This window comes from Bos mutus, chromosome 2, assembly GCF_027580195.1.
Source record: "Bos mutus isolate GX-2022 chromosome 2, NWIPB_WYAK_1.1, whole genome shotgun sequence".
In the NCBI taxonomy this organism is placed as follows: domain Eukaryota; kingdom Metazoa; phylum Chordata; class Mammalia; order Artiodactyla; family Bovidae; genus Bos; species Bos mutus.
Window position 1 is genome coordinate 64191969 of NC_091618.1, and position 27489 is coordinate 64219457.

Consider the following 27489-nt stretch of genomic DNA (forward strand, 5'->3'; position numbering starts at 1 on the left):
GAGCAACTTTCACAAATAAATTTAAAACTTGATATATACCTATTTTCAAAACTTAATAGCTATAATCATTTTAAAATATAATCCTTGCCCACAAATTAAACTTTAAGATACATCAACATACCTTTCAACAATATTTTTAAATTTATAAATCTGTCTAGATTGTAAATAAGTAAATAAAAACATTCAGCACTTCAGAACACTATTTTGAAACTCATTTTAAAACTAAGTAGCAACAGAACAGAAGCATTCCTTTAACTTTTAAAACATTTGGCACCAATTACTATTTAAGTAAACAGTTTTTTTTTTACTATTTAAGTAAACAGTTTTTTTAAATCTATAGCAAGGCAGACACGTCATAAATGTAGAGCTCTGATTTTCAGTGACTGTAACCTTTGACCCTCCCAACCTGATTCAGAAATGTGTCATTAGCAGCACCTGTGAGTATCCTTCATCCTCCCTTTCTACCAGATTACCTCTGTAAAGGTGACTACCCTTCTGACTTTATGACCACAGGTTGTTATGTTTGTTTTCAATTTTACATACATGGACTCATTCATGTGTATCTTGACTTCTTTTGTTCATTATTATGTTTCTATATTCCTCCATTTAATTGTGAAGCAGTAATTGACTCATTTTCACTCTACACAGTATTCTATTGTATGACAAGACCACAGTTTATTTATCCACTTTTGACAGACATTTACTGTTTATAGCTTGGTAATGTAAAAATATCGCTCCTATGTATATTCCTGTATTTTGTCTAATGCATGTAGGTGTGAATTTTTGTTGTTGGATCATAGATGTCATGTGCTCACCTCTAGTAGATACCACCCAACAGTTTCCCAAGATGATTAGCTCAATATTCACTTCTTCCTACAAGCAATGAATGTTCCACATACTCCCAAATCACTGGGTTCACCAATCTTTTCATTACACTATTCTGATGGCTGTGAGGAATTATCACATTCTGGTTATAATTTGTATTTCTCTGCTGTTTAACGAGGTTCATGGTACTGGATGAGGAGATACTCTCAGTTCTGTTCTCAACTCTGGAGTGTCTGTTCAAGTCACTAATGTATTTCTGGATTGGCTTGGATATACAACGAAGGACATGGTGTGTGTGTTTATTATACACATATTCTATGCTATTTGCCATAGTTCTTAATTTTAACACAGTCCAAATTATCGATCTTCTCCTTTAATGTTCATTTTCCTTCTACATCCTATTAAGGCAATCTTTGCCTATCAAAAGGTCATGAAGATTTTTTTCTGTAACTAAAATACAGTAAAATGTCCATGTATAAATATTAAATAGTGATGCTAGAAAATGATATGTTAAAATATTACTTACTGATCATCAGAGAATTCTTAATTATGCATAAGAGTTGGCTTTGTATGTACTAACACTACCTCAGAGAATCGTTGTGAAGACTAAATGATATGAAAATAGTTGATACACATTATCAGGCACATAGTAAGATCTCCAGAAATGTTAGATACTATATTATTATTATTACAAATAACAAGAGTACCACAGGAAGCCAATGGAAAAATTGGCTTCAGTATCACCTCCTACAAATATAATTATCAAAAGTAAAATAAAATGTCTGTTCTCCAGTTTCCAGACATGATTTAATATATTTTATTCCTCTAAACATTTAAACATGTACAATAGTGTTCATTAACAGCATTAATCATAATAGCCACATTCAGAAATGGCAAAACTGTCCATTAAAATAATTAAGAATGAATAACTAATTGATAGTATATTCAGTCAGTAGAATTCCAAATAGCAATGGAGCAAAATACTGCTCTGTGTAACAACACAGATGAATCTCCCAATGCTAAGGGAAAGAAGGCAGACAAAAACATTCTGTGTGATTTCATATTTTAAAAGCTCAAAACAGGACAAACTAATTCATGATGCTACAAATGAGAATAATATTCAGCTTTTGGGAGAGTTAACAACTGTTACTGCATCAGCTCTGTTAGCAATAATACTAGCTTCTGAGGTGGTAGTAATGTTCTATATAATAACATTGTATATTATATACCTATCAAGCACTATACTTAATTTCTGCCTGATTTATTTCAAAAACTCTCTTCAAAAAACTTCCATATTTTGTGAATATAAATGATGATGAATTATACTTAATAGATCAAGATCCTCTATAAAATGCATTTGATTCAAATACATTTTGCACACATATAAACACCCTAAAATATGTGTTAATTTGTCAAGACTTCTAATAATGTCAAAGGATAAGGCTAATTTAATTCAGTGAAATAGATAAAAACTATTTATAAGATGACACTCTTTACAATACTGTACTTTCTACGATAACTCAACATGTTGTATTTATTGATAATATTAAAAAAGGACATTACCATTTCTAACAATGGCAGGAAATGTACTACACGTTCATGAACTACAAAGAAAACTAAACACTCAGATTCCCTACAATGAAATGAACTTACATATAAAAGGAAGTGCTACAGATTTAGTTTAAAAAAAAGAAAGGTACAAAGAAAAAGGACATATAAATCCTCAATTACTGACCTTATGAATAGAATACGGGGACTGACAATGAATATCACAACTGAAATTAGTTTCTATGTTCAAGAGACAGCAGAACAGCTATCTAGAATAACCTCAGATCAGAACCACAGAAACACTGGAGAAATAATTTGTCACAAACTATAAATTAACTTAGTTGGCAGTTATTAATAGTATTAATAACACTTTTATTTACACTAAAAGTTCTGTAATGAATATTTATTTCTTTATAAACAATTTATATTAATAAGAACAATACTTACCAATTCTTTTCTTAACTGAATAAAAAACTGTTTGCACTTAAAAGAAATTTTCACAATTTTCAACCTGGATAAAAAGAGAATGAATTGAAGTATTTAAAATATTGAACAAATATAAAAGTATCAACCAAAGAGTAGTTAAAAATAATCTTTTAATTGCATGTTTAGCAATATCTATTTAACTATATGTACATATACACCAAATAATATATATATACATATATACATTAAAAAATCAAAAGTTTTTGGTGTGTCATGAAAAAATAATTAGAATTTATACACTAAGTTGAGCTATTTTACCAGAACATTTACTGAGAACTTATCCATTTTTCAATTTTGTATCCAAAATTTACATAAAAACACATATTACAAGTTAAAATTTCAAGAATACCAAAAATATAGTTTATTTATTCTTTAAAACTACAAGTAGTTTCCTTGTTCTGCATGCAAAGAGCTTAGAAATCACCACTACATCCTAGCAACAAGTAAAGAGCTAAACAGACTTAAACATCATCAATTCTTCTTGGATCCGAAAGAAAGAGAAGAGCACAGAGCAAACTCTACCTCTGAGATTTGAGATATGAACAGCTGAGTACAGGGAATCAGAGCTTCCCAGGGAAGAGAACTGGGAGCAGAAACCATCAGAGGAAGCAGTGCCAGGGTAGGAAAACCTGAACTGTATTTCATGAATTGTTGAAAGCTCAGCATGGTTAACTATGAGAGTGAAAAACTCCAAGAGGACCCAGTCATAGGAAGGCCCTCACAGAATTCTAAGATTTATCTCCAGAAGCTCAAACAAATTCCAACAGTAAATATCAGAGGAAAATACCCTCAGGTTTCCAACAGGGAAAGGGGAAAAGAAACCATGTTGAAATAGGCCAGAGCACTCTGCTCTTAACAAGGTCTGCATTTAGGGGGGAAACAAGTTAACAAGAGCCTTAAATGATCCAGGGAAAGAAAATACCCGATTTCAGTCCACTCTAGAAATCTTGTCCCACCCAAAGAGGGAGAAAAAATTAAGAAACACTTGTGAAGCTCACAATCCAGAGGTTGAGGCTCAGAAAAACACAAAGCTAATCACAAGACTACACCCCCCACTCCCCCCAACCCAACCCCCACCTCATCACTACATTCAGTTCAGTTCAGTCGCTCAGTTGTGTCTGACTCTTTGCAACCCCATGGGTCGCAGCACGCCAGACCTCCCTGTCCATCACCAACTCCCGGAGTTCACTCAGACGCACGTCCATTGAGTCAGTGATGCCATCCAGCCATCTCATCCTCTGTCGTCCCCTTCTCCTCCTGCCCCCAATCCCTCCCAGCATCAGAGTCTTTTCCAATGAGTCAACTCTTCGCATGAGGCGGCCAAAGTACTGGAGTTTCAGCTTTAGCATCATTCCTTCCAAAGAAATCCCAGGGCTGATCTCCTTCACAATGGACTGGATGGATCTCCTTGCTTTCCAAGGGACTCTCAAGAGTCTTCTCCAACACCAAAGTTCAAAAGCATCAATTCTTCGGTGCTCAGCCTTCTTCACAGTCCAACTCTCACTTGCATACATGACCACTGGAAAAACCATAGCCTTGACTAGACGGACCTTTGTTGGCAAAGTAATGTCTCTGCTTTTGAATATCCTATCTAGGTTGGTCATAACTTTCCTTCCAAGGAGTAAGCGTCTTTTAATTTCATGGCTACATTACTAAGAGCCTATTTACAGCAGTTCCTTTTACCAAGGTTACCAATCAACCCTGAATATTCATTGGAAGGACTGATGCTGAAGCTCCAACACTTTGGCTATGCTATGTGAAGACCCAACTCACTGGAAAAGACCTTTGATGCTGGGAAAAACTGAGGGCAGGAGGAGAAGGTGGTGACAGAGGATGAGATGGTTAGATGGCATCATTGACTCAAGGGACATGAGTTAAAACAAACTCCAGTACATAGTGAAAGATAGGGAAGCCTGGAATGCTGCAGTTCACAGGGTCGCAAAGAATCAGACACAACTTAGTGACTGAATAACAATCTTTTACCAGGATATCAGATCGGCCCATCAAGAAAAAATGACAAGGGATACCAAAAGGCAAAACAAACAATATAAAGACACAGTATGTATCAGGACCAGATGTGAAAGGAGTGCTGGAATTATCATTCTGAGAGTTTAAAACAACTTACTTAACATGCTAAGAGCTCCAGTGGATAAAGTAGAGAGCAAGAAAAGATAGGCAATGTAAGCACAGAAATGAAAATCATGAAAAAGGGTACCAAAATATAAAATTAATATTCAGAAACCAGTTCCACTTCTATACACTAACAACAAACTAACAGAAAGAGAAATTAAAACAATCCCATTTACTATCACAGTAAAGAGAATAAAATACCTGGGAATAAACCTACCTAAGAAAATGAAAGACATGTACTTGGAAAACTGAAACACACTGATGAAAGACACTGAAAATGATGCAAACATATGGAAAGATACACTGTATTTTTAGATTGGAAGAATTATTATTGTTAAAGTGACCAATTACCCAAAGAAATCTACATATTCAAGGCAATCTCTATCAAAATACCAATGCATTTTTCACAGAACTAGAACAAATAATTTCAAATTTTGTATAGAAATACAAAAGACTCTAAACAGCCAAACAATCTTGAAAAAGAAAAACAGCAGAAGGAATCATGCTCCCTGACTTCAAACTATACTACAAAGCTACAGAAATCAAAACAGTATGGTACTGGCACAAAAACAGACACAGAAATCAATGGAAGAAGATGGAAAGTCCAGAAATAAACTCATGCATGCACCTATGGTCATGAATCTATGACAAAGGAACAAAGAATATACAATGAAGACAGTCTCTTCAATAACTGGTGCTGGGAAAACTGGACAGCTACATGTTAAAAAATGAGGTTAGAAAATTCTCTAACACCATAAACAAAACTAAACTCAAAATGGATTAAAGACTTAAATATAAGACTGGATACCATAAAACTCCTAGAAGAAAACATAAGCAAATAGTCTTTGACATAAATCATGGCAACATTTTTTGAGAACCATATCCTAAAACAAATGAAATAAAAACAAACAAATGAGACCTGCTGCTGCTGCTAAGTCATTTCAGTTGTGCCCAACTCTTAGCGACCCCATGGACTGGAGCCTACCAGGCTCCTCCGTCCATGGGATTTTCCAGGCAAGAGTACTCGAGTGGGGTGCCATTGCCTTCTCCAAATGAGACCTAACTAAACTTAAAAGCTTTTGCATAGCAAAGGAAACCAACAACAAAAAGAAAATCTACTGAATGAGAGAAAATATTTGCAAATGATATGACCAATAAGGGGTTAACATCCAACATATATAAACAGCGCTTACAATTCAACATGAAAACAAAACAAAAATCAAACAACCCAAGTAAAAAGTAGAACTGAACAGATGTGCTTCCAAAGAGGAAATGGAGATGGCCAACATGCATATGAAAATATGCTCAATACTACTAATCATCAGAGAAATACAAATCAAAACCACAAAGAGATACCACTTCACATCTGTCAGAATGGCTAGCATCAGAAAGACAATAAATGTTGGGTGGGAATGTGGAGAAAAGAGAACTCTCACGCATTGTTGATGGGAATGTCAACTAGTACAGCCACTTGTGGAAAACACTAAAACTACACCAACTAGTTAAGGGATATATACAAATTAAAAGATGCAAAATATAACATTAAAAACATATAATATGAAAGGGGAGGAGTATAAAAGATATTTTTCACAGAACTAGAGCAAATAATCATCTAACTTGTATGGTACCACAAAAGACCCAAATATCCAAAGCAATCTTCAGAAATAATAAAGCCAGAGGTATCAGGCTACCTGACATCAGACTATATATTACAAAGCTACAGTAACCAAAACAGTCTGGCACTGGCACAGAAATAGATATAAATATCAATGAAACAGAATAGAGGGCCCAGAAACAAACCCATGCTCACATGGTCAATTAATTTATGACAACAAGGAAAGAATGTACAATGGAGAAAAGATAGTCTCTTCAATAAATGGTGTTGGGAAAACTGGATGCTACGTGCAGGAAAATGAAACTGGACAACTTTGTCACACCATATACAAAAATAAATTCAAAATGGATTAAAGACAAAAATGTTAATACCTGAAAACATAAAACTCCAAGAAGAAAACACAAATAGTAACCCCTTTTGACATCAGTCTTAGTAATATTTTTTGGATATGTCTCCTCAGGTAAGGGAAGCAAAAGCAAAAATAAACAATGGGACTGCATCAAATTAAAAGATTTTGCACAGTGAAGGAAACCAACAAAAAGAAAAGATAGCCCACCAAATGAGAGAAGATATTCGCAAATGATACACCCAGTAAGGGGTTGATATCTAAGTATATAAACAACATATAACACAATACAAAAAAATTTTGATTAAAAAAATTAGGCAGAAGACCAGAAGAGGCATTTTTACAAAGATATACACATGACCCACAGTGACATTAAAAGATGCTCAGTATCACTAACTATCAGAGAAATGCAAACCACAATGAGATACCATCTCAGACCTGTCAGAATGGCTATTATCAAAATGACAAGAAATAACAAATGTTGATAAGGATGTGAAGAAAAGAGAATCTCTGTGCACAGTTGGTGGGAATGTAAATATGTGCCATTATCATGGAAAACAGTATGGGGGGCCCCAAAAAAACTAAAAACAGAACTACTGTATGATCCAGCAGTTCCACTTCTGGGTATTTATCCAAAGTAAATAAAAACACTGAATCAAAAAGATTTATGTATCCTTCTGTTCACTGCAAGAAGCAACATTTAGAACCTTATATGAAACAACTGACTGATTCAAAATTGGGAAAGGAGTATGACAAGGTTGTTTATTGTCACTCCATTTATTCACTTTTACGCAGAGCACATCATGCGAAATGCTGGGCTGGATGAGTTACAAGCTGGAATAAAGATTGCTAGGAGAAATATCAACAACCTCAGATATGCAAATGATACCACTTTAATGGCATAAAGAGAAGAGGAACTAAAGAAATCCTTGATGAGGGTGAAAGAGAAGAGTGAAAAAGATGGTTTAAGACTCAACATTCAAAAAAAATTAAGTTCATGGCATCTGGTCCCACCACTTCATGGCAAGTAGAAGGGGAAAAGGTGGATTTTTCTTCCTGGGCTCCAAAATCACTGTGGATGATGACTGCAGCCATGAAATTAAAAGACGATTGCTTCTTAGAAGAAAAGCTATGACAAACCTAGACAGTGTATTAAAAAGCAAAGATACCACTTTGATGACAAAGGTACGTATAATCAAGGCTATGGTCTTTTCAGTAGTCATGTACGGATGTGAGAGCTGGACCATAAAGAAGGCAGAGCACTGAAGAACCAATGCTTTCAAACTGTGGAGCTGAAGAAGACTTAAGAGTCCACTGGACAGCAAGGAGATCAAGCCAGTCAATCTTAAAGGAAATCAACCCTGAATACTCATTGGAAGGACTGATGCTGAAGCTGAAGCTCCAATATTTTGGCTACCTGATGTGAACAGCCAACTCATCAGAAGACTGCTGCTAGGAAAGATTGAGGGCAGAGGAGAAGGGGGAGACAGAGGATGAGATGGTTAGATGGCATCACTGATTCAACAGACATGAACCTGGGCAAACTCCAGGAGATGGTGAGGGACAGGGAAGCCTGGAGTGCTGCAGTTCATGGGGTTGCAAAGAGTCAGACACAACTTGGCAACTGAACAACCAATGTTCACTGCAGAACTATTTATAACAGCCAAGATACAGAAACAATCTAAGTGTCCATATGAGGGGATAAAGATGTGATGTATGTGTGTAGATGTGTATGGATGTTCAGTTCAACTCAATTTAGTCGGTTAGTCGTGTCTGACTCTTTGCGACCCCATGAACCTCAGCACACCAGGCCTCCCTGTCCATCACCAACTCACAGAGTCTACCCAAACTCATGTCCATCGAGTCAGTGATGCCATTCAACCATCTCATCCTGTCATCTCCTTGTCCCAAATTCAATCTTTCTCAGCATCAGGGTCTTTTAAAATGAGTCAGTTCTTCGCAGCAGGTGGCCAAAGTACTGGAGTTTCAGCTTCAACATCAGTCCTTCCAATGAATATTCAGGACTGATTTCCTTTAGGATGGACTGGTTCGATCTCCTTGCAGTCCAAGGGACTCTCAAGAGTCTTCTCCAACACCACAGTTTAAAAGCATCATTACTCAGTCATTGAAAAGAAATCTTGTCATTGTGGCAACATGGATGGACCAGGAGGGTATTATGAAAATGAAATAACTAGAAAGAGAAAAACAAATACCTTATGATTTTATTTATATGTAGAATCTAAAAAACAAAAAAGTGACTTACAGATATAAACAGCAAATGAATGGTTGCTGAGGGGAGGCTTCAGTGCAGATAAAGACAAATATGTGAAAGGAATTAAGAGCACAAACTTCCAGGTGTAAAATAAGTCATGGGAGTGTAATACACACGGAGGGAATACAGTCAAAAACACATAATAATTTTATATAGTGACGGACGAAAACTGGACTTATTGTAGTGATTGTTTCATAATGTATACAAAATACTAAACTACTATGCTGTATACCTGAAACTAATGTTACACTAATTATAACTCATTAAAAAAAAACTGTTGAAGCTTGTTTTATGGCTAATATATTTCTTCTTCTAATAAATAAGCTATGTATCCTTGAAAGGAATATGTATTTTGCTATTGCTAGGCACAGTATTGAAACGAGGGAAGGGGGCAGGGCGCAACCTTTAAAAGAATGACACAGCCACAGGACATGACAAAAACTGGTTAGAACCAACTAGATCCAAGATGATGGAAGCTTTGATTTCCAGTGGATCTTGAGCCTTGTTATTTGCTTACTGTAATGCATTAGCTACATGACACACCTGAGCTTCCCACTGAACCTGAGATTCAGTGCTAAAGAAACCTCATGCAATGTAGGAGACATGGGTTTGATCCCTGGGTCAGGAAGTTCCCTGGAAAAGGAAATGGCAACACACTCCAGTACTCCTGCCTGGAAAATCCCATCTTCCCAGCTTATTATTATTTGGCAGTTTACTTGCATGAACTCTACACCCCAATCTTCAGTTTATGTTTCTGCTATTGCTCTTCAGGAAGGCACAGCCCTGGGTGTGCCCAAAGTAATACTGAAATGACGGTAGTACCAGTCACCCCATCCTTTCAAAAACCACACCCAGCTGTGAACTTCTCTAACTGCCAACACACTGGTCTATTATTTTCAACAGTGCCCTATGTCATGAATTCCTTTAGAAACTAATTCAATTCAAATTGTTGCTATTCTGAAGAACAGTTTCTGTGGTAAGCATTTGAGGCTATCTCTTCTACTGTCCTTGATTTTGTCTCCTCTGTTGCCTTTGGGTTTCCCAAGAGAGTCCTTCTTAATTGGTCTGAGCTTTATAGTTAAATTTTGAACCTTCGTTATTATACAGGAGCCCTGGTGATGTGGCAGTTAAGTCTGGGGTTGGGCAGATGCCAGTCTCTAATCCTGTGATCCGGTCTCAGTGGGTTAGTGGTCTGGGCCTCTTGGCTGCACCCTTCAGTGCTCTGCAACTCACCCTTCCAGAGCTGAAACAAAAAGCAGAGAGAGGGCTTCCCTTCCTCCACCTCGGTTAGGCCCTGGTAATACCCATTTTGATTAAGTATAAATAGACTTCCTTAAGGACAGATCTTTGCTAATGAGAAAAGAAGGCTCTGAGCATATTTCAAACTACTTTCCTGCTCAACCCCTATATCCTGCCCTTCAATCACAAGTGGATTTTCTGTCAATCTTGGCCCTGAGATCACTGGTAGCAAAGGGCCCTTCCTAAGTAAGCAAGGCCTGAGGGAGTGTTTATCTGACAAGCTAGTCTCTGCTCTGTCTCCAGCAATTTGTCAACCACCCTTTATGTACTCCTGCCAGGTACTGCTGTAGCGGTGGTTTCTAGACCTGGTAAGCTGTCATTTCTTGTATTCATCTGTTTCTTCAGTTTTCAGAAATGCAGTATGCCCTGTGTTTTCAATTCTTTAGAAGATCTAAAAAGAGTTGTTGATTTGAGTTTTTTCAGAGTTTTTTTTTTTTTTTTTTCTTCTGAGAATAGGAGTAACAAGCTGCAAAATCTTTACCTGCTAGACTGGGAACCAGAACTGTCCCCTTCCCTTTTCATTTTACTAATGATGTTTTTTGATGAGCAGTAATTTTAATGAAGTCTAATTTACAGAATCCAAGTAATTCCCAATCCAGTACTCAACATTTTAAAGCATGAACTTGAACTGGATAATTTAGGGCTAATCATATATAGAAAGAAATGAGGAAGTAATTTTATTCTACACATAGCTCTACTTTTCAAAGAAGAGGTTAAATGAGAAGCTTGTGTTTCAGAATCTGAAAGACCCAAGTTTAAGGTTCCACTTCATATTTATCAAACTTATTAACCTTGGCCCAGTTAGCTTCTCTGGCATTTCTTATTCCTTATCCACAAAACAATGCTAAGGACATCCAAGTTGCAGGGTTATAAGGTACAGATAAAATGCATTAAAATCCATGAGTGATTTTCTTCCTTGCCTTAACCTCCTTTGAAAGGACTTAGGCCACCCCACCACAGCTCCCAGGACTGTTGTAGTCAGTGACCCTGACCCCATGACAGGCCACTGTCGACCCACACCTCCACTGGAGACTCCTGGACACTGACTGGCAAGTCTGGCTCAGTCTTTGGTGGGGGTCACAAAAAAACATCTATCTCTGTTTCATCGACTACACTAAAGCCTTTGACTGTGTGGATCATAACAAACTGTGGAAAACTCTTCAAGAGATGGGAATACATGACTATCTTACCTGTCTCCTGAGAAACCTATATGTGGGTCAAGAACCCTGTATACATACAGTGAGAACCCTGTATGGAACAACTGACTGGTTCAGAATTGAGAAAGGAGTACAACAAGGCTGTTTGTTGTCACCCTGTTTATTTAACTTATACACTGAGCACATCATGAGAAATGCCAGAATGAATGAGTTACAAGATGGAATCAAGATTAGCAGGAGAAAAACATCAACAACCTCAGATATGCAGATGATACCCCCCTCTAATGGCAGAAAGCAAAGAGAAACTAAAGAACCTCTTGATGAGGGTGAAGGAGGAGAGTGAAAAAGCTGACATAAAACTAAATATTAAAGAAAGTTCACAGCATCCAGTCCCATCACTTCATGGAAAATAGAAGAGGAAAAGGTGGAAACAGTGACAGATTTCCTCTTCTGGGGCTCTAAAATCACTGCAGATGATTACTGCAGCCATGAAATCAGAAGATGATTGCTTCTTGGCAGGAAAGCTATGACAAACCTAGGTGGTGTGTTGAAAAACAAAGACATCGCTCTACCAACAAAGGTCTGTACAGTCAAGGCTATGGTCTTTCCAATGGTCATATACGGCTGTGAATGCCAGACCGTAAAGAAGGCAGAATGACAAAGAATTGATGCCTTGGAACCGTGGTGCTAGAGAAGACTCTTGTGAGGCCCTTGGACAGTGAGAAGATCAAACCAGTCAATCTTAAAGTAAATCAACCCTGCATACTCATTGAAAGGACTGATGCTGAAGCTCCAATATTTTGGTCACCTGATGTGAAGAGCTGACTTACTGGAAAAGACCCTGATGCTGGGAAAGATTAAGGGCAGAAGGAGAAGGGGGCATCAGAGGATGAGACAGCTGGATGGCATCACTGATGCAATGGACATGAACTTGGGCAAATTCCAGGAGATGGTGAAGGACAGGGAGACCTGGTGTGCTGAGATCATGCAGTTGGACATGACTGAGCAACTGAACAACAGCAGATGGAATATATAAGATCCTTTAAAATCTGAATCCAATTTCTCTTCTAAGCAATATCATCTTAAAATCTTACTCCCTTGCTTCTGTCCTCAGTGAAGATAACTTAAAAAAAAAAAAAAAAATCAGGGGCTTCCTTGGTGACTCAGTGGTAAAAAAAACCCACCTGCCAATGCAGGAGATGTGGGTTTGATCCCTGATCCAGAAGATCCCACAATCCACAGAGCAACTGGGCCCAAGCACCAAAACTATTGAGCCTGTGCTCTAAAGCCTGTGAGCTGCAACTACTGAGCCCACATGTCACAACTATTGAAGCCCATGTGCTTTAGAGCCTGGGCTCCTCAACAAGAGAAGCCACCACAATGAGAAGCCCATGCACTGAAACTGAAGAGTAGCCCCAGCTCTCTGCAACTAGAGAAAAGTCTGCAAAGCAACGAAGACCCAGCACAGCCAAACATAAATAAATAAAAATCAAACCACATATCCCATCATTTGAACTTGCCACATCCTTTCTTACTATGAAAGAAATTAAGTGAAGTCGCTCAGTAGTGTCCAACTCTTTGCGACCTCATGGACTGTAGCCCACCAGGCTCCTCCCTCCATGGGATTCTCCAATCAAGAGTACTGGAGTGGGTTGCCATTTCCTTCTCCAGATTCTTACTATGAGGCCTCTGCAAATGTTTGGTACCTTTACCCCAAATTCTGACTGAACCTTCCAGACACACATTCCTCTTCCATACTCCCTCTTCATTGAGGAAATTTCTATTCATCCTTTAAAAACCACCTCAAATACAGCAAAGGCCAACACAATACTGCAAAGCAATTATCCTCCAACTGAAACAAAACAAAACAAAACAAAAAACCACCTTAAATATCATGAAGACACTAAAATTTTCCCTGGTAAAATTATATCATTGGTACTTCCAAAGTAATTTGTCAAAAACTCTTCCAGAATCTTTATTTTATAATAATAAATATATATATATGCATAAAGAATTTTGAAAATACAGAAAAATTTAGATTATCATTTTAACCCATATTATCTGAAAAGAATTTCTGATTTTGACATTTATATAATATGTAAAGTTAATAAAAAATGTTTAATTCTCTTCAGTAAATCAGAAAAGCATTAAAATTAAAGATACACATTTACCATTATGAAAATAAACAATCATAACTGTTTTTTCTGAAACACTTAATTCACCAATCTTCTTCTTATGTTTTGTAATTAATTTTTATGTGCTCACTTTTAGGCAAGGACCATGTCTCAAGCTGTTTTGTACTTTCCTCTAACCATAACACAAGTTGAATTACACAGAAGAATTTAAAGATATGACATGAAACATTAAATGATCTTTGGCTTTCTTTAATGAACTTTAGAGAGGTATAATCTATATATAAAATGAAATATCCCAATTTTAAATGAACAATTTAATGAGTTTTGACAAATGTATTGAGTTATATAATGTCCATCCACCAAAATCACCATATAGCAATTTGCATCACCTGAAAATGTCCCCTTAGCACCCTTTTACAGTCAATTTCCTCCCATTTTTAATCCCTGGCAACCAAGTGGTCTGTTGTCTCTATAATACGTGTTTTCCAGAATTTCATATAAATAGAAACAGAGTACGTCATCTTTTGTGTCAGGCTTTTCACACTTGACATCATGTTTTGAAGGTAGGGTCACCCATATTGTTTAGTGTGTCAAACAGTTCATTTCTTTCACTGCTAAACAATATTTCATTGCATAGATGTAATTTGCTTGTGCAGTCACCAACTGATAGACATTTGAAATTCTGTTTTGTGCTATTATGAATAATATAGCTATAAACACAGTGTGCACATCTTTATACAAACTTACGTTTTCATTTCTCTTGGGCAAATATCTAGGAACAGAATTGCCAGATTATACGGTTAATCTAAATTTAATCTTTAAGAAATGCCGGTTTTCCCAAGTTGGTCTATTACTTTGCATTCCCACCAGCAATATATGAGGTTTCTAGATGCTCTGCTTCCTTGCCATCACGTGGTACTATCATTTTTTAAAATATTTATTTATTTGGCTGCACCAGGTCTCAGTTGCAGCATGCGAACTCTTACTTGGGCATGTGGGATCTAGTTTGCTGAGCAGGTATAGAACTCAAGTCCCCTGCACTGGGAACATGGAGTTCTAGCCACTGGACCACCAGGGAAGTCCCACTGTTGTTCTTTTTAATTGGAGCTATTCCAGTGGGTGAATGGAAATAGTTCACTGTGGTTTTAATTTGCATTTCACTGATGACTGAGCATTTTTTTGTACTTATCTGTCATTTATATAACTCCTTTGGTGGAAGTATCTATTCACAAATTTTTCCAATTCTTTTAAATTAAGTTAAAAAGTTAAAGTACCTAAGAGTCTTTTACATTTTTTGGATAAGTCCTTTATCAAATATATACTTTACAAAAGACTGAGTTTTACCTTTTCATTTTGTTTACAGTGTCCTCTGGAGAACAAAAGTATTTAATTTTGAAGAGGTTCACTGCATCAGCTTTTTATTTTATATTTAATTTTTTCCTAGTGACCTACCAGGGAAATTTATGTTTCTTTTCTCAACATAATTGTGGTGATTTTCTAAAATAATAGCTTCTGTCAGTTATCATATTTCTATTAAGTGTTATATAAGTGACTAATTACAAAAATCTATTAATAATAATCACAGATATTGAAAAGCCTGGCCATCTCATTTCAGAGATATATAAATAAACAGATTGATCCAATATATTTCTTTTGTATTTATTTCTTCCTTAGAAAGGGCTTGGGCTTGGCCTTAGGGCTTCCCTGGTAGCACAGACAGTAAAAAATCTTCCTGAAATGTAGGAGACCCAAGTTAGATCCCTGGGTGGAGAAGATCCACTGGAGAAGGAAATGGCAATCCACTGGAGAAGGAAATGGCAACCCACTCCAATATCCTTGCCCGGAGAATCCACGGACAGAGGGGCCTGGTGGGCTACAGTCCATTGGCTTGCAAACAGTTGGACACAACTGAGCGACTAACTTTCTTCCTTTCTTCCCTTAGTGAAAATCATTGTCTTTACTTTTCAAAAACCTAAGATATTTATATGACATATGCACAAAAATCAATGTCGTGTTTACAATTTTCAGGCTATCCCCTTAGAGGGTAGTGGTAGATGCTACTTCTCTTTCTACCTCACTCTGGGATGCTAAAGTGATGGTTGGTAAGTCACTGGACAGTTAGGACAAGGACAACAATGCTAAGGGCAGTAGAGCAATGAGACAAAAGAAACATGAGTTTCAAACCACATGGAGTCACCTTACTTTCCCAGCACCAATCTAAACCATGCCAGTGTTCCAACTAATAAACTAGCACCCATCAAATGCATTTAAATGAGGTACTGTATTCAATACTTTGTACAACGCTCCAATACTTTGCCCACCTGATGTGAAGAGCCAACTCACTGGAAAAGACCCTGATGCTGCAAAAGACTGAAGGCAAAAGGAGAAGGGGGTGGCAGAGGATGAGATGGTTGGATAGCATCACTGACTCAATGGACATGAGTTTGAGCAAATTCGGGGAGATAGTGAAGGATAGGGAAGCCCAGCACGATGCAGTTCATGGGATCACAAAGAGTCAGACACGACTTAGCAACTAAACAACAACTGTATCCAAAGCAATTGGCAAGGTGCAAGACACAGAGTGTACATGATGATATTAGCTATTGTACTACAGTACAAATTGAGAGACTGTCTAAGAGGAAAAACTTGCAAAGTAGTATTTTCTTTAAGCTAAGAAATTTTTGAAAAAAATAATTCAACTATTTTTGTATCTTCTAGTAGATTCCAAGTAAGTGGGATAAAGTTGTATGATAACATTAAATAGTTCAACAAAAATATGAACTATATTTGGTAATACAATAGTAAAAGTGAAAAGTATTGACGGAAGTTCTTACCATGGAAAGGTATTCATTCGTACTCTGTTCTTATAAATCAGAATTCCTCCTGACATCACTCCAATCATAATTTCATTGTTACTTTGATCCTTCAAAAAACAAACAAAAAAAAATGGGAAATCTAAGATAATGAGTTTTAACTGATAAAGATATAATTTTTAAATATGATTAGTTATTTTACACAATGTGACATTATATCAAAGGCAGCAGTTAACTGCGCAATATATATAAACCCAGATGGTAACTATTACAATCATAAAAATAAGACATACTTCAAATCAAATTTAAATGTTGCATTATTAAAATTTATTAATAATGTAAAGCAAAAATAATCTTAGGCTTTTCCATAGTTTATAACTGGACTCTTTGGGATAGAAAATCCAAGACCACATCTTGTAGAATGTTAAGTTAGTATCCATCTTTCCATTTCTAAAACTATTACAATCCAATCACTGTGTAAATATGGTGTCAGGATTGCAAAGGTGAATAAAACCTGTAGTTCAGAGCATAGTGAAAGGCAATTTGTAATAAAACAGTATTTCCAATATAAGGAGAAATTCTTTAACTAACATAATACAATAAAAACATCACAGGAAAACAGAGTGGGGAACACTGTTGGAGAGTGTGGAAGAAAATTTGAATTGTGCTTTCATGAGTGAGTTTTCATGCTGATTCAACTTGAACAACTGACTTGCAACTATTAACAAACTAAGTAGAATTAAAAGTTTCCTCACTTGCTAAAAAGTCTTGAAATAGTTTTGCTTAACTTGAGACCCACTCCGGTATTCTTGCCTGGGAAATTCCATAGACAGAGGAAACTGGCAGGCTATAGTCTATGGGGTCGTGAAGATTCAGACACAACTGTGCATGCATGCAAGAGTGCTTAATTTGAGACATACTACAGGCAAACTAATATAGCAATAATGCTTTTATCCCTAGCATTCATGTGATCAGAAGATAGAACTAACTGATGAAAATATAACCAAGAGTTTATAACTGTCTCTGTAGGAAAAAATGTCTAAAATGTAGTTTCAATAATTTCTAATTACTAGAGTAAAAACTTGTTTCCCATCAGGTCACTTCCATGTGTTTTGTATATCCATAATTATATGTTCTATTAATACTGTTCTCAGGCACCCCACTCCAGCACTCTTGCCTGGAAAATCCCATGGATGGAGGAGCCTGGTAGGCTGCAGTCCATGGGGTTGTGAAGAGTCGGACACGACTGAGTGACTTCACTTTCACTTTTCAATTTTCATGCATTGGAGAAGGAAATGGCAACCCACTCCAGTGTTCTTGCCTGGAGAATCCCAGGGACGGGGGAGCCTGGTGGGCTGCCGTCTATGGGGTCGCACAGAGTCGGACACGACTGAAGTGACTTAGCAGCATCTCTTCTTAATGTCTCTCTGATGGATCATATCAAACCTAACCAAAGTCTACATCAAGTCCAACTTCTCTGTGAAAACTTCATTAGACCTCAGAATGTACTGAATTATACCATGAATATGTGATCAACAGTCCAGACTGTGGGAAACTAAAGGCGAAATGGCCCAGTTCTTTAACAAAAAAATTCTATACAGTAAAGGAAGAAGGCATTAAAAGACATTTAAAGTTATTCAGTTCAAAACACAAAGCAAAATAAATTATAGTATCTAGAAAGACACACTGGGTGATAAAACCACAAAAAAATACATAAGGTGGGCAGGAGCTGGGACAGGGTGTAAAGAAGGTTTCTGGAATGGCTGGCAGAAGTCTAAGGATGACCTGGGTAGTATTTACAAAATTGTCACGAAATCAGATTGATTATATTCTTTGCAGCCAAAGATGGAGAAGCTCTATACAGTAAGCAAAAACAAAACCAGGAGCTGACTGTGGCTCAGATCATGAACTCCTTATTGCCAAATTCAGACTTAAATTGAAGAAAGTAGGGAAAACCACTAAACCATATGACCTAAATCAAATCCCTTATGATTATACCTCCCGCACTGCTTCCCTGGTAGCTCAGAAAGTAAAGCATCTGCCTGCAATGCAGAAGACCCGGGTTCGTTCCCTGAGTTGAGATGATCCCCAGGAGAAAGAAATGGCAACCCACTCCAATACTTTTGCCTGGAAAATTCCATGGACTGAGGAGCCTGGAGGGCTACAGTCCATGGGACCACAAAGAGTTGGACACAACTGAGTGACTTGACTTTCACTTTCACTTATGATTATACAGTGGAAATGAGAAATAAATTTAAGGGACTAGATCTCATAGAGTGCCTGATGAACTATGGACGGAGGTTAATGACATTGTAAAGGAGACATGGATTAAAACCATCCCCAAGAAAAAGAAACACAAAAAAAGCAAAATGGCTGTCTGAGGAGGCCTTACAAATAGCTGTGAAAAGAAAAGAAGTGAAAAGCAAAGGAAAAAAGGAAAAATATGCCCATTTGAATGCAGAGTTCCAAAGAGGAGCAAGGGGAGATACGAAAACCTTCCTCAGTGATCAGTGCAAAGAAATAGAGGAAAACAACAGAATGGGAAAGACTAGAGATCTCTTCAAGAAAATGAGAGATACCAAGGGAACATTTCATGCAAAGATGGGCAAGAATAAGGACAGAAATGGTAGGGACCTGACAGAAACAGATATTAAGAAGAGGTGGCAAGAATACACAGAAGAACTACACAAAAAGGATCTTCATGACCCAGATAATCACACTGGTGTGATCTCTCACCTAGAGCCAGACATCCTGGAATGCGAAGTCAAGTGGGCCTTAGAAAGCATCACTATGAACAAAGCTAGTGGAGGTGATGGAATTCCAGTTGAGCTATTTCAACTGAAAGGTGACGCTGTGAAAGTGCTGCACTCAATATGGAGCAAATTTGGATAACTCAGCAGTGGCCACAGGACGGGAAAAGGTCCATTTTCATTCCAATCCCAAAGAAAAGCAATGCCAAAGAATGCTCAAATTACTGCACAACTGCACTCATTTCACACGCTAGCAAAGTACTGCTCAAAATTCTCCAAGCCAGGCATCAACAATATTTGATGTTCAAACTGATTTTAGAAAAGGCAGAAGAATCAGAGATCAAATTGCCAACATCCGCTGGATCATTGAAAAAACAAGAGAGTTCCAGAAAAGCATCTATTTCTGCTTTATTGACTAGGATAAAGCCATTACTGTATGGATCACAACAAACTGTGGAAAATTCTTCAAGAGATGAGAATACCAGACCACCTGACCTGCCTCCTGAGAAATCTGTATGCAGATCAAGAAGCAACAGTTAGAACTGGACATGAATAGACTGGTTCCATATAGGAAAGGGAATATGTCAAGGCTGTATTTTGTCACCCTGTTTATTTAACTTATATGTAGAGTACATCATGAGAAATGCTGGGCTGGATGAAGAACAAGCTGGAATCAAGTTTGCCAGGAGAAATATCAGTAACCTCAGATATGCAGATGACACCACCCTTGTGACAGAGAGCAAAGAAGAACTAAATGCCTCTTGATGAAAGTGAAAGAGGAGAGTGATAAAGTTGGCTTAAAACTCAACATTCAGAAAACTAAGATCATGGCATCTGGTCCCATCACTTCACGGCAAATGGATGGGGAAAGAGTAGAAAGAGTGAGTGACTATTTTCTTGGGCTCCAAAATCACTGCAGATGGTGATTGCAGCCATGAAATTAAAAGAAGCTTGTTCCTTGGAAGGAAAGTTATGACCAACCCAGACTGCATATTAAAAAGCAGACATTACTTTTGCCAACAAACGTCCGTCTAGTCAAAGCTATGGTTTTTTTAGTAGTTGTGTATGGATGTGAGAGTTGGACTATAAAGAAAGCTGAGTGCCAAAGAACTGATGCTTTTCAACTGTGGTGTTGGAGAAGATTCTTCAAAGTCCCTTGGACAACACAGAGATCCAACCTGTCCATCCTAAAGGAAATCAATCCTGAATATTCACTGGAAGGATTGATGCTGAAGCTGAAATGCCAATCCTTTAGCCACCTGATGCGAAGAACTGATTGATTTAAAAATACCCTGATGCTGGGAAAGATTGAAGTCAGGAGGAGAAGAGAATGACAGAGGATGAGATGGGTTGGATGGCATCACCAACTCAAGGGACATGAGTTTGAGTAAACTCCGGGCATTGGAAAGACAGGGAGGCTTGGCATTCTGCTGTCCGTGGGGTCGCAAAGAATCAGACACAACTGAGCAACTGAACTGAACAGACCTGATAGCTCAACTGGAATTCCATCACCTCCACTAGCTTTGTTCCTAGTGATGCTTCCTAAGGCCCACTTGACTTTGCATTCCAGGATGTCTGGCTCTAGGTGAGTGGTCACACCATAGTGGTTATCTGGATCGTGAAGATCTTTTTTGTAAAGTTCTTCTGTGTATTCTTGCTACCTCTTCTTAGTATCTTCTGCTTCTGTTAGGTCCATACCATTTCTGTCCTTTATTGTGTCCATCTTCACATGAAATGTTTCCTTGGTATCTCTAGTTTTCTTGAAGAGATCTCTAGTCTTTCCCATTCTGTTGTTTTCCTCTATTTCTTTGCATTGATCACTAAGGAAGACTTTCTTATCTCTCCTTGCTATTCTTTGGAACTCTGCGTTCAAATGGGCATATCTTTCCTTTTCTCCTTTGCCTTTCACTTCTTTTCTCAGCTATTTATAAGGCCTCCTCAGACAACCATTTGGCCTTTTTGTGTTTCTTTTTCTTTGGGATGGTCTTGATCACTGCCTCCTGTACAATGTCATGAACCTCTGTCCATAGTTCTGAAGAACTATGTTCTCTGTCCATCAGATCTAGTCCCCTCAATCTGTTTGTCACTTCCACTGTATAATCGTAAGGGATTTGATGTGGGTCATACCTGAATGGTCTAGTGGTTTTCCCTACTGTCTTCAATTTAAGTCTGAAATTTGCAATAAGGAATTTATGATCTGAGACACAGTCAGCTCCTGGTCTTGTTTTTGCTGACGGTATAGAGCTTCACTATCTTTAGCTACAAAGAATACAATAACCTGATTTTGGTATTGACCATCTGGTCATGCACAAGCGTAGAGTCAGTTCTCCCACACTGCAGGCAGATTTTTAGCAGCTAAGTCACAAAGGAAGCCCAAGAATACTGGAGTGGGTAGCCTATCTCTTCTCCGGCAGACCTTCACAACCCAGCAATAGAACCGGGGTCTCCTGCACTGCAGGCAGATTCTTTACCAACTGAGCTATCAGGAAAGCCCGTCAACATTAGTTATTAGGAAAATACAAAGTAAAACCATGATGAGATAAAACACACTTATCAGAAAAGCTTAAAAAGAACAAAACAAAACGGGCAGTACCATATGCTAAAAAGGATGTAAAACTATTGGAACTTGGAACGATACAAGTTTGTATTTACTTTGTATTTTCCTAATAACTAATGTTGACGGGCTTTCCTGATAGCTCAGTTGGTAAAGAATCTGCCTGCAGTGCAGGAGACCCCGTTCTATTGCTGGGTTGTGAAGGTCTGCCGGAGAAGAGAAAGTCTACAAATAATAAATGCTGGAGAGGGTGTGGAGAAAAGGGAACCCTCTTGCACTGTTGGTGGGAATGCAAATTAGTACAGCCACTATGGAGAACAGTGTGGAGATTCCTTAAAAAACTGGAAATAGAACTGCCTTATGATCCAGCAATCCCACTGCTGGGCATACACACTGAGGAAACCAGAAGGGAAAGAGACACGTGTACCCCAATGTTCATCGCAGCACTGTTTATAATAGCTAGGACATGGAAGCAACCTAGATGTCCATCAGCAGATGAATGGATAGGAAAGCTGTGGTACATATACACAATGGAGTATTACTCAGCCATTAAAAAGAATACATTTGAATCAGTTCTAATGAGGTGGATGAAACTGGAGACTATTATACAGAGTGAAGTAAGCCAGAAGGAAAAACATAAATACAGTATACTAACGCATGTATATGGAATTTAGAAAGATGGTAACGTTAACCCTGTGTACGAGACAGCAAAGGAGACACTGATGTATAGAACAGTCTTATGGACTCTGTGGGAGAGGGTGGGAAGATTTGGGAGAATGTCATTGAAACATGTGAAATGTCATGTATGAAACGAGATGCCAGTCCAGGTTCAGTGCGATGCTGGATGCTTGGGGCTGGTGCGCTGGGAAGGCCCAGGGGATGGTATGGGGAGGTTGGGAGGGAGGAGGGTTCAGGATGGGGAGCATGTGATATTTTTTTAAAATAAAATTAAAAAAAAAAAAAAAAAAAAAAAAAAAAAAAATAAAAATAAATAAATAAAAATAAAAATAAAAAGTAACCTAAAAAAAAAAAAAAAAAAAAAAAACTATTGGAACTTGTAAATAAGCTGGTGGGGATGCAATGAGGCTCAGGTACTCTAGAAAACAATTTGGTAATTTCATATAAAGCTACAAAGGTCCATCTAGTCAAGGCTATGGTTTTTCCTGTGGTCATGTATGGATGTGAGAGTTGGACTGTGAAGAAGGCTGAGCACTGAAGAATTGATGCTTTTGAACTGTGGTGTTGGAGAAGACTCTTGAGAGTCCCTTGGACTGCAAGGAGATCCATCCAGTCCATTCTGAAGGAGATCAGCCCTGGATTTCTTTGGAAGGAATGATGCTAAAGCTGAAACTTCAGTACTTTGGCCACCTCATGCGAAGAGTTGGCTCATTGGAAAAGACTCTGATGCTGGGAGGGATTGGGGGCAGGAGGAGAAGGGGACGACAGAGGATAAGATGGCTGGATGGCATCCCTGACTCAATGGACGTGAGTCTGAGTGAACTCCGAGAGTTGGTGATGGACACGGAGGCCTGGTGTGCTGCGATTCATGGGGTTGCAAAGAGTCGGACACGACTGAGCGACTGATCTGAACTGATACACTTGCTGCATGATCTAGAAAGACCTTTCTGGGATTTGCACTCTACATAAATGAGAATTTAAACCCATATAGAAATTATAAATGATTTTTTGCAGTAGGCCTATTAAAAAAAAAGAAACAAAAATTAGGGAAGCAACCCAGGATATCCTTCAATGGGTAAATGGAGAAACAAACCATGGTACATCCACACAACGGAATACACTTCAGCAATAAAAGGCATAAACTATTGAAGCACAGTATGTCAGATCGATCCCAAATGCATTACTCTAATTAAAATAAGTGAAGTGAAGTGCAGTGAAGTGAAAGTCACTTAGTTGTGTCCGACTCTGCAACCCCATGGACCATACATAGTTCATGGAATTCTCCAGGCCAGAATACTGGAGTGGGTAGCCTATCCCTTCTCCAGGGGATCTTCCCAACCCAGGGATCGAACCCAAGTCTCCCAATATTGCAAGTGGATTCTTTACCAACTGAGTGATCAGGGAAGTCCCTAAGTAAAAGAAACCAGTATCAAAAGGTTACATACTATAGTATGATTCCATTTATAAGACATTCTGGAAAAGACAAACTATGGAGTCAGGGAATAGGCCAGTTGTGGCTAGAAACTGCGGGTAAGAATGAGGCTGGACTACTTAGGCGGAGCAGGAGTGCAGTTTTTTAGGGGCAAGGCAGGGGTGGTGGTGATGGAATCGTTCTGTATTCTGCTTGTGGCAGTGGTTACACAAATCTACACATGTTAAAATTCATACAACTGAACACCAAGAAAAACTGTATTTACTGTGTTACTTTAAGAAACAAATATTCCCATGCTCCCTCCCCTCAAATCTTTTTTCCTTCCCTTTAATCGTGAAGTTGTCATTCATTCTTTACTTTTCTACACTTCTCTTATTCATATAATCCTCTAGGCATACCAAATGTCTTCATGTTTTCAACCAAGCCATGTTCCCTCTTGATTTCAGGTTTTCCTTCATCTTGATGGGTCTATGATGGGAACTACTATCTTAGCTAATTAATTCTTACTCATTTTTCTGGCTTCAGTGAATTACTCCTAAGAAGCCTTCCCTATGCTCTGCTCCCAAGCTCAATTAGAAGTTCCTGCCATAGGATCCCACAGTATTCTGTACTTTCCCTTTCATGTTCTCAAATGTTTAATTGTTTGTACAGGTCTAACTTTTTCCCCTCACTGTCTAGTGTGCTTCACGAGGGCATGGATGACTGATATTTTGTTCACTGAGTCATCCTCAGTGCCTACAATGTACAAGGCATGTAACAGATGCACCACAAAGAAGGTTCTAAGATGTTTCATATCTTGCAGATTGCTATATATAACTTGGTTCCACCCTGATCTTTTTTCAGCCTACAGTCTAGAGGCAGAGAGAAAAGATCTTACCTTGCTTTTCAAAATAAAGTATTATTTTATATTCAATTAAATATTGTTATTCAGTTAAAACAAGTATTTTCTTTATGTGTCCTCTTCCCTCTTCCCTTTGTCCCTTTTTGTTCCTGATGCTGAAAATTTCCCTTCATGTTCACTTAACATCTGCACATCTTCTTAAGTTCTCCATATCCATATACAATAGAAACACCTTTTCCTAGCTCATTTTTTTTGGAGTCTGTACAAAATACTTAAAAATTCCTTTAATTTGGTACTCCACATTTATGGTTTTCTGAGTTTTTTTTTACAATGTAATAATTTAAACAACAAAAAAACAAATCAATAAAAAATAAAAGTTAATTATGTATGAGATCCAACCATGTCACTTAATTTAAAAAAGGAGTATCTAACATTCTTTGGTAGGCTCAGTGGTAAAGAATCTGCCTGCCAATGCAGGAGATGTAGGTTCAATCCCCAGGTCAGGAAGATCCCCTGGAGAAGAAACTGGCACTCCAGTATTCTTGCCTGGTAAATCCCATGGACAGAGGAACCTGGTGGGTTACAGTCCATAGGAGTGGCACAGAGTCAGACACGACTTAGAGACTGAAGAATAACAACAAACATTCTTTGTACTTCACTGACAGCAGTCAAAGAAAGCAGACAGCAGTCTAAACTACCTTTAGAAAACTGTTCAGGACTAAAATGACTGACTTTAGTGGTCTTTTTACTGTTAACCACAGACTAGTATACATATTTACAATTCCATTTGTTTTAAGCTGTATTATAATAAAAAAACAAAATCTAGTGACAACTTGTGTCCAAAAGTAATAGCCACAAAGAGAGAGGAAGGGTGAAGGGCCCATTTTAAAGAATATAAAAAGTTCAAGAGGAACTTACTTAAACACTTCAAGGTAAACCTGTCTGAAAACCAGACAGGTTTTCAAGTCACAAATGCTCAGAATTACCAAATACAGTCATGTGACTAAAGCAAGTCATTTGATTTTTTTTAAAGGAATGACTGACACAAGCTTTGCGAAAAGTAAGAACTAATCAATCCTCCTTTCCGAGAAAATGGCCAAAAGAAGCCCTATATAAAACCATTACATGGAGTAGGACTCTGAGTTCTCAAACTACTATCTGTCTGTGGGTATGTGTATGTCTGTATACAAAAATAAATTCAGAACAATTACCTAAGGAAAACTTAACTTCCTTTCAAGCTGGTATCCTTATGAGGCTTAGTAGTTGTCCCAAGAAAACATAAACCTATTTACCAATTCAACTGATGATTACCTATAATCCCACTTTTCATCAGGTATAGAGAACAGCTGTACTTCAGGTACTTCTAAAGGAATATAACCTCTTGATAATTACTTCTAAAGGAATATAACCTCTTGATAAAACAATCATAAAAAGGAATCGAGGTGACGAGGCACACAAACAAAGGACAGCTACATACATGTATGCTTACAGTAGGAGGATAACAGTCTTCTGGAAGCATCAAATTGACACAGTGAACAAGAAGTTAGGGTGTTATACAGGAAAAACCAGTAATTATAAAATTTCGTGTTAACAAAGGGATGGTGTAGGGGGAAAACCAAAATATGCAAATACAATTGATTTTGTGCTTTATAAGTAAAAATTTATAATGATATCACTAGATGATGAAAAGAATGTAGTAACACAGGCCTCAGTGAGGTGGAATCATCTTTTATAATAATGATTTCCATAAAAATGAAAACTACAAATAACTACTTTTATTGTAACAATTTTTAGTTTGCAAAATAAAAATTCTAAAGGCACTGTCTCTTATGGTCAGCAAAAATTATCCTTGTAACACACTACCTTGAAGAAAAATAATATGTAAAATTCATGGTTCTTGTCAGGTAATGAATCTTGAGTGACTGGGTTAGTAAAATTACTTATATTCAAAGGACATTGTCACTGCAATGTTGGTGGCACTCACTATTCCATTTGTTGCCTAATCCTATCAGGGAATTAAAAACTTTTTTTTTACTGAATATTTATGCTTAACTCAACATCAGAATGTTTTCTTCACTTACCCTTGCATAGTGGAATTCAACTCCATAGAGTTCTAAGGTACGTGCTGTGTTCAGGTAACTAAATTCTGCTTCTGCAGGAGATAAGCCTCTGTAAAAACATCACTAGGTTAAAAACTGTAACAATCACAATATGACCAAGTTACATAAAGGTTATTTAGAAAATTTTCAGCATTCTAATTAAATCTTTTACAAAATACAAAATGTACGACTATTCCTCTTAGTTATGTACAGTAACAGCTACCTTTTCTGGAGGGTACATTTTCAGTAATGCTAACTATTTTGTAGAATATGTTCTTATTTTCCAGAAACACAAGAATGGGTCAAGTTTTTAAAGTTCCAAGCTATACTTATGTATGTTACAAAGTCACTCTCAGACCAAAACAAGTATTCTTCAAAATTTGGTCTACACTCCACATGTGCATTTTAATCACACAAGGTACTTCTGACATATGCAGTCTTTGGGGCGAGCTCCAGAGCAGGGTTTCTCAGGGTGTGGTGCCCAGACAGGTGTTGACTCGTAACAAGGA

The 27489-nt window shown here is 37.6% G+C and overlaps 1 protein-coding gene across 7 annotated transcripts in view; it reads right to left on the reverse strand.

The window, feature by feature from the left end:
• PTPN4 (protein tyrosine phosphatase non-receptor type 4) overlaps positions 1–27489 on the reverse strand; it is a 190592-nt gene that overhangs the window by 71851 nt on the left and 91252 nt on the right. For all 7 annotated transcript variants that reach the window (XM_070389259.1, XM_070389265.1, XM_070389270.1 and 4 more), the window contains 3 exons: positions 26963–27050; positions 16648–16736; positions 2821–2884 (listed from right to left, as the gene is read on the reverse strand). In XM_070389259.1, the coding sequence (XP_070245360.1) occupies positions 2821–2884; positions 16648–16736; positions 26963–27050 (241 nt within the window). The remainder of the gene's footprint in view (positions 1–2820; positions 2885–16647; positions 16737–26962; positions 27051–27489) is intronic.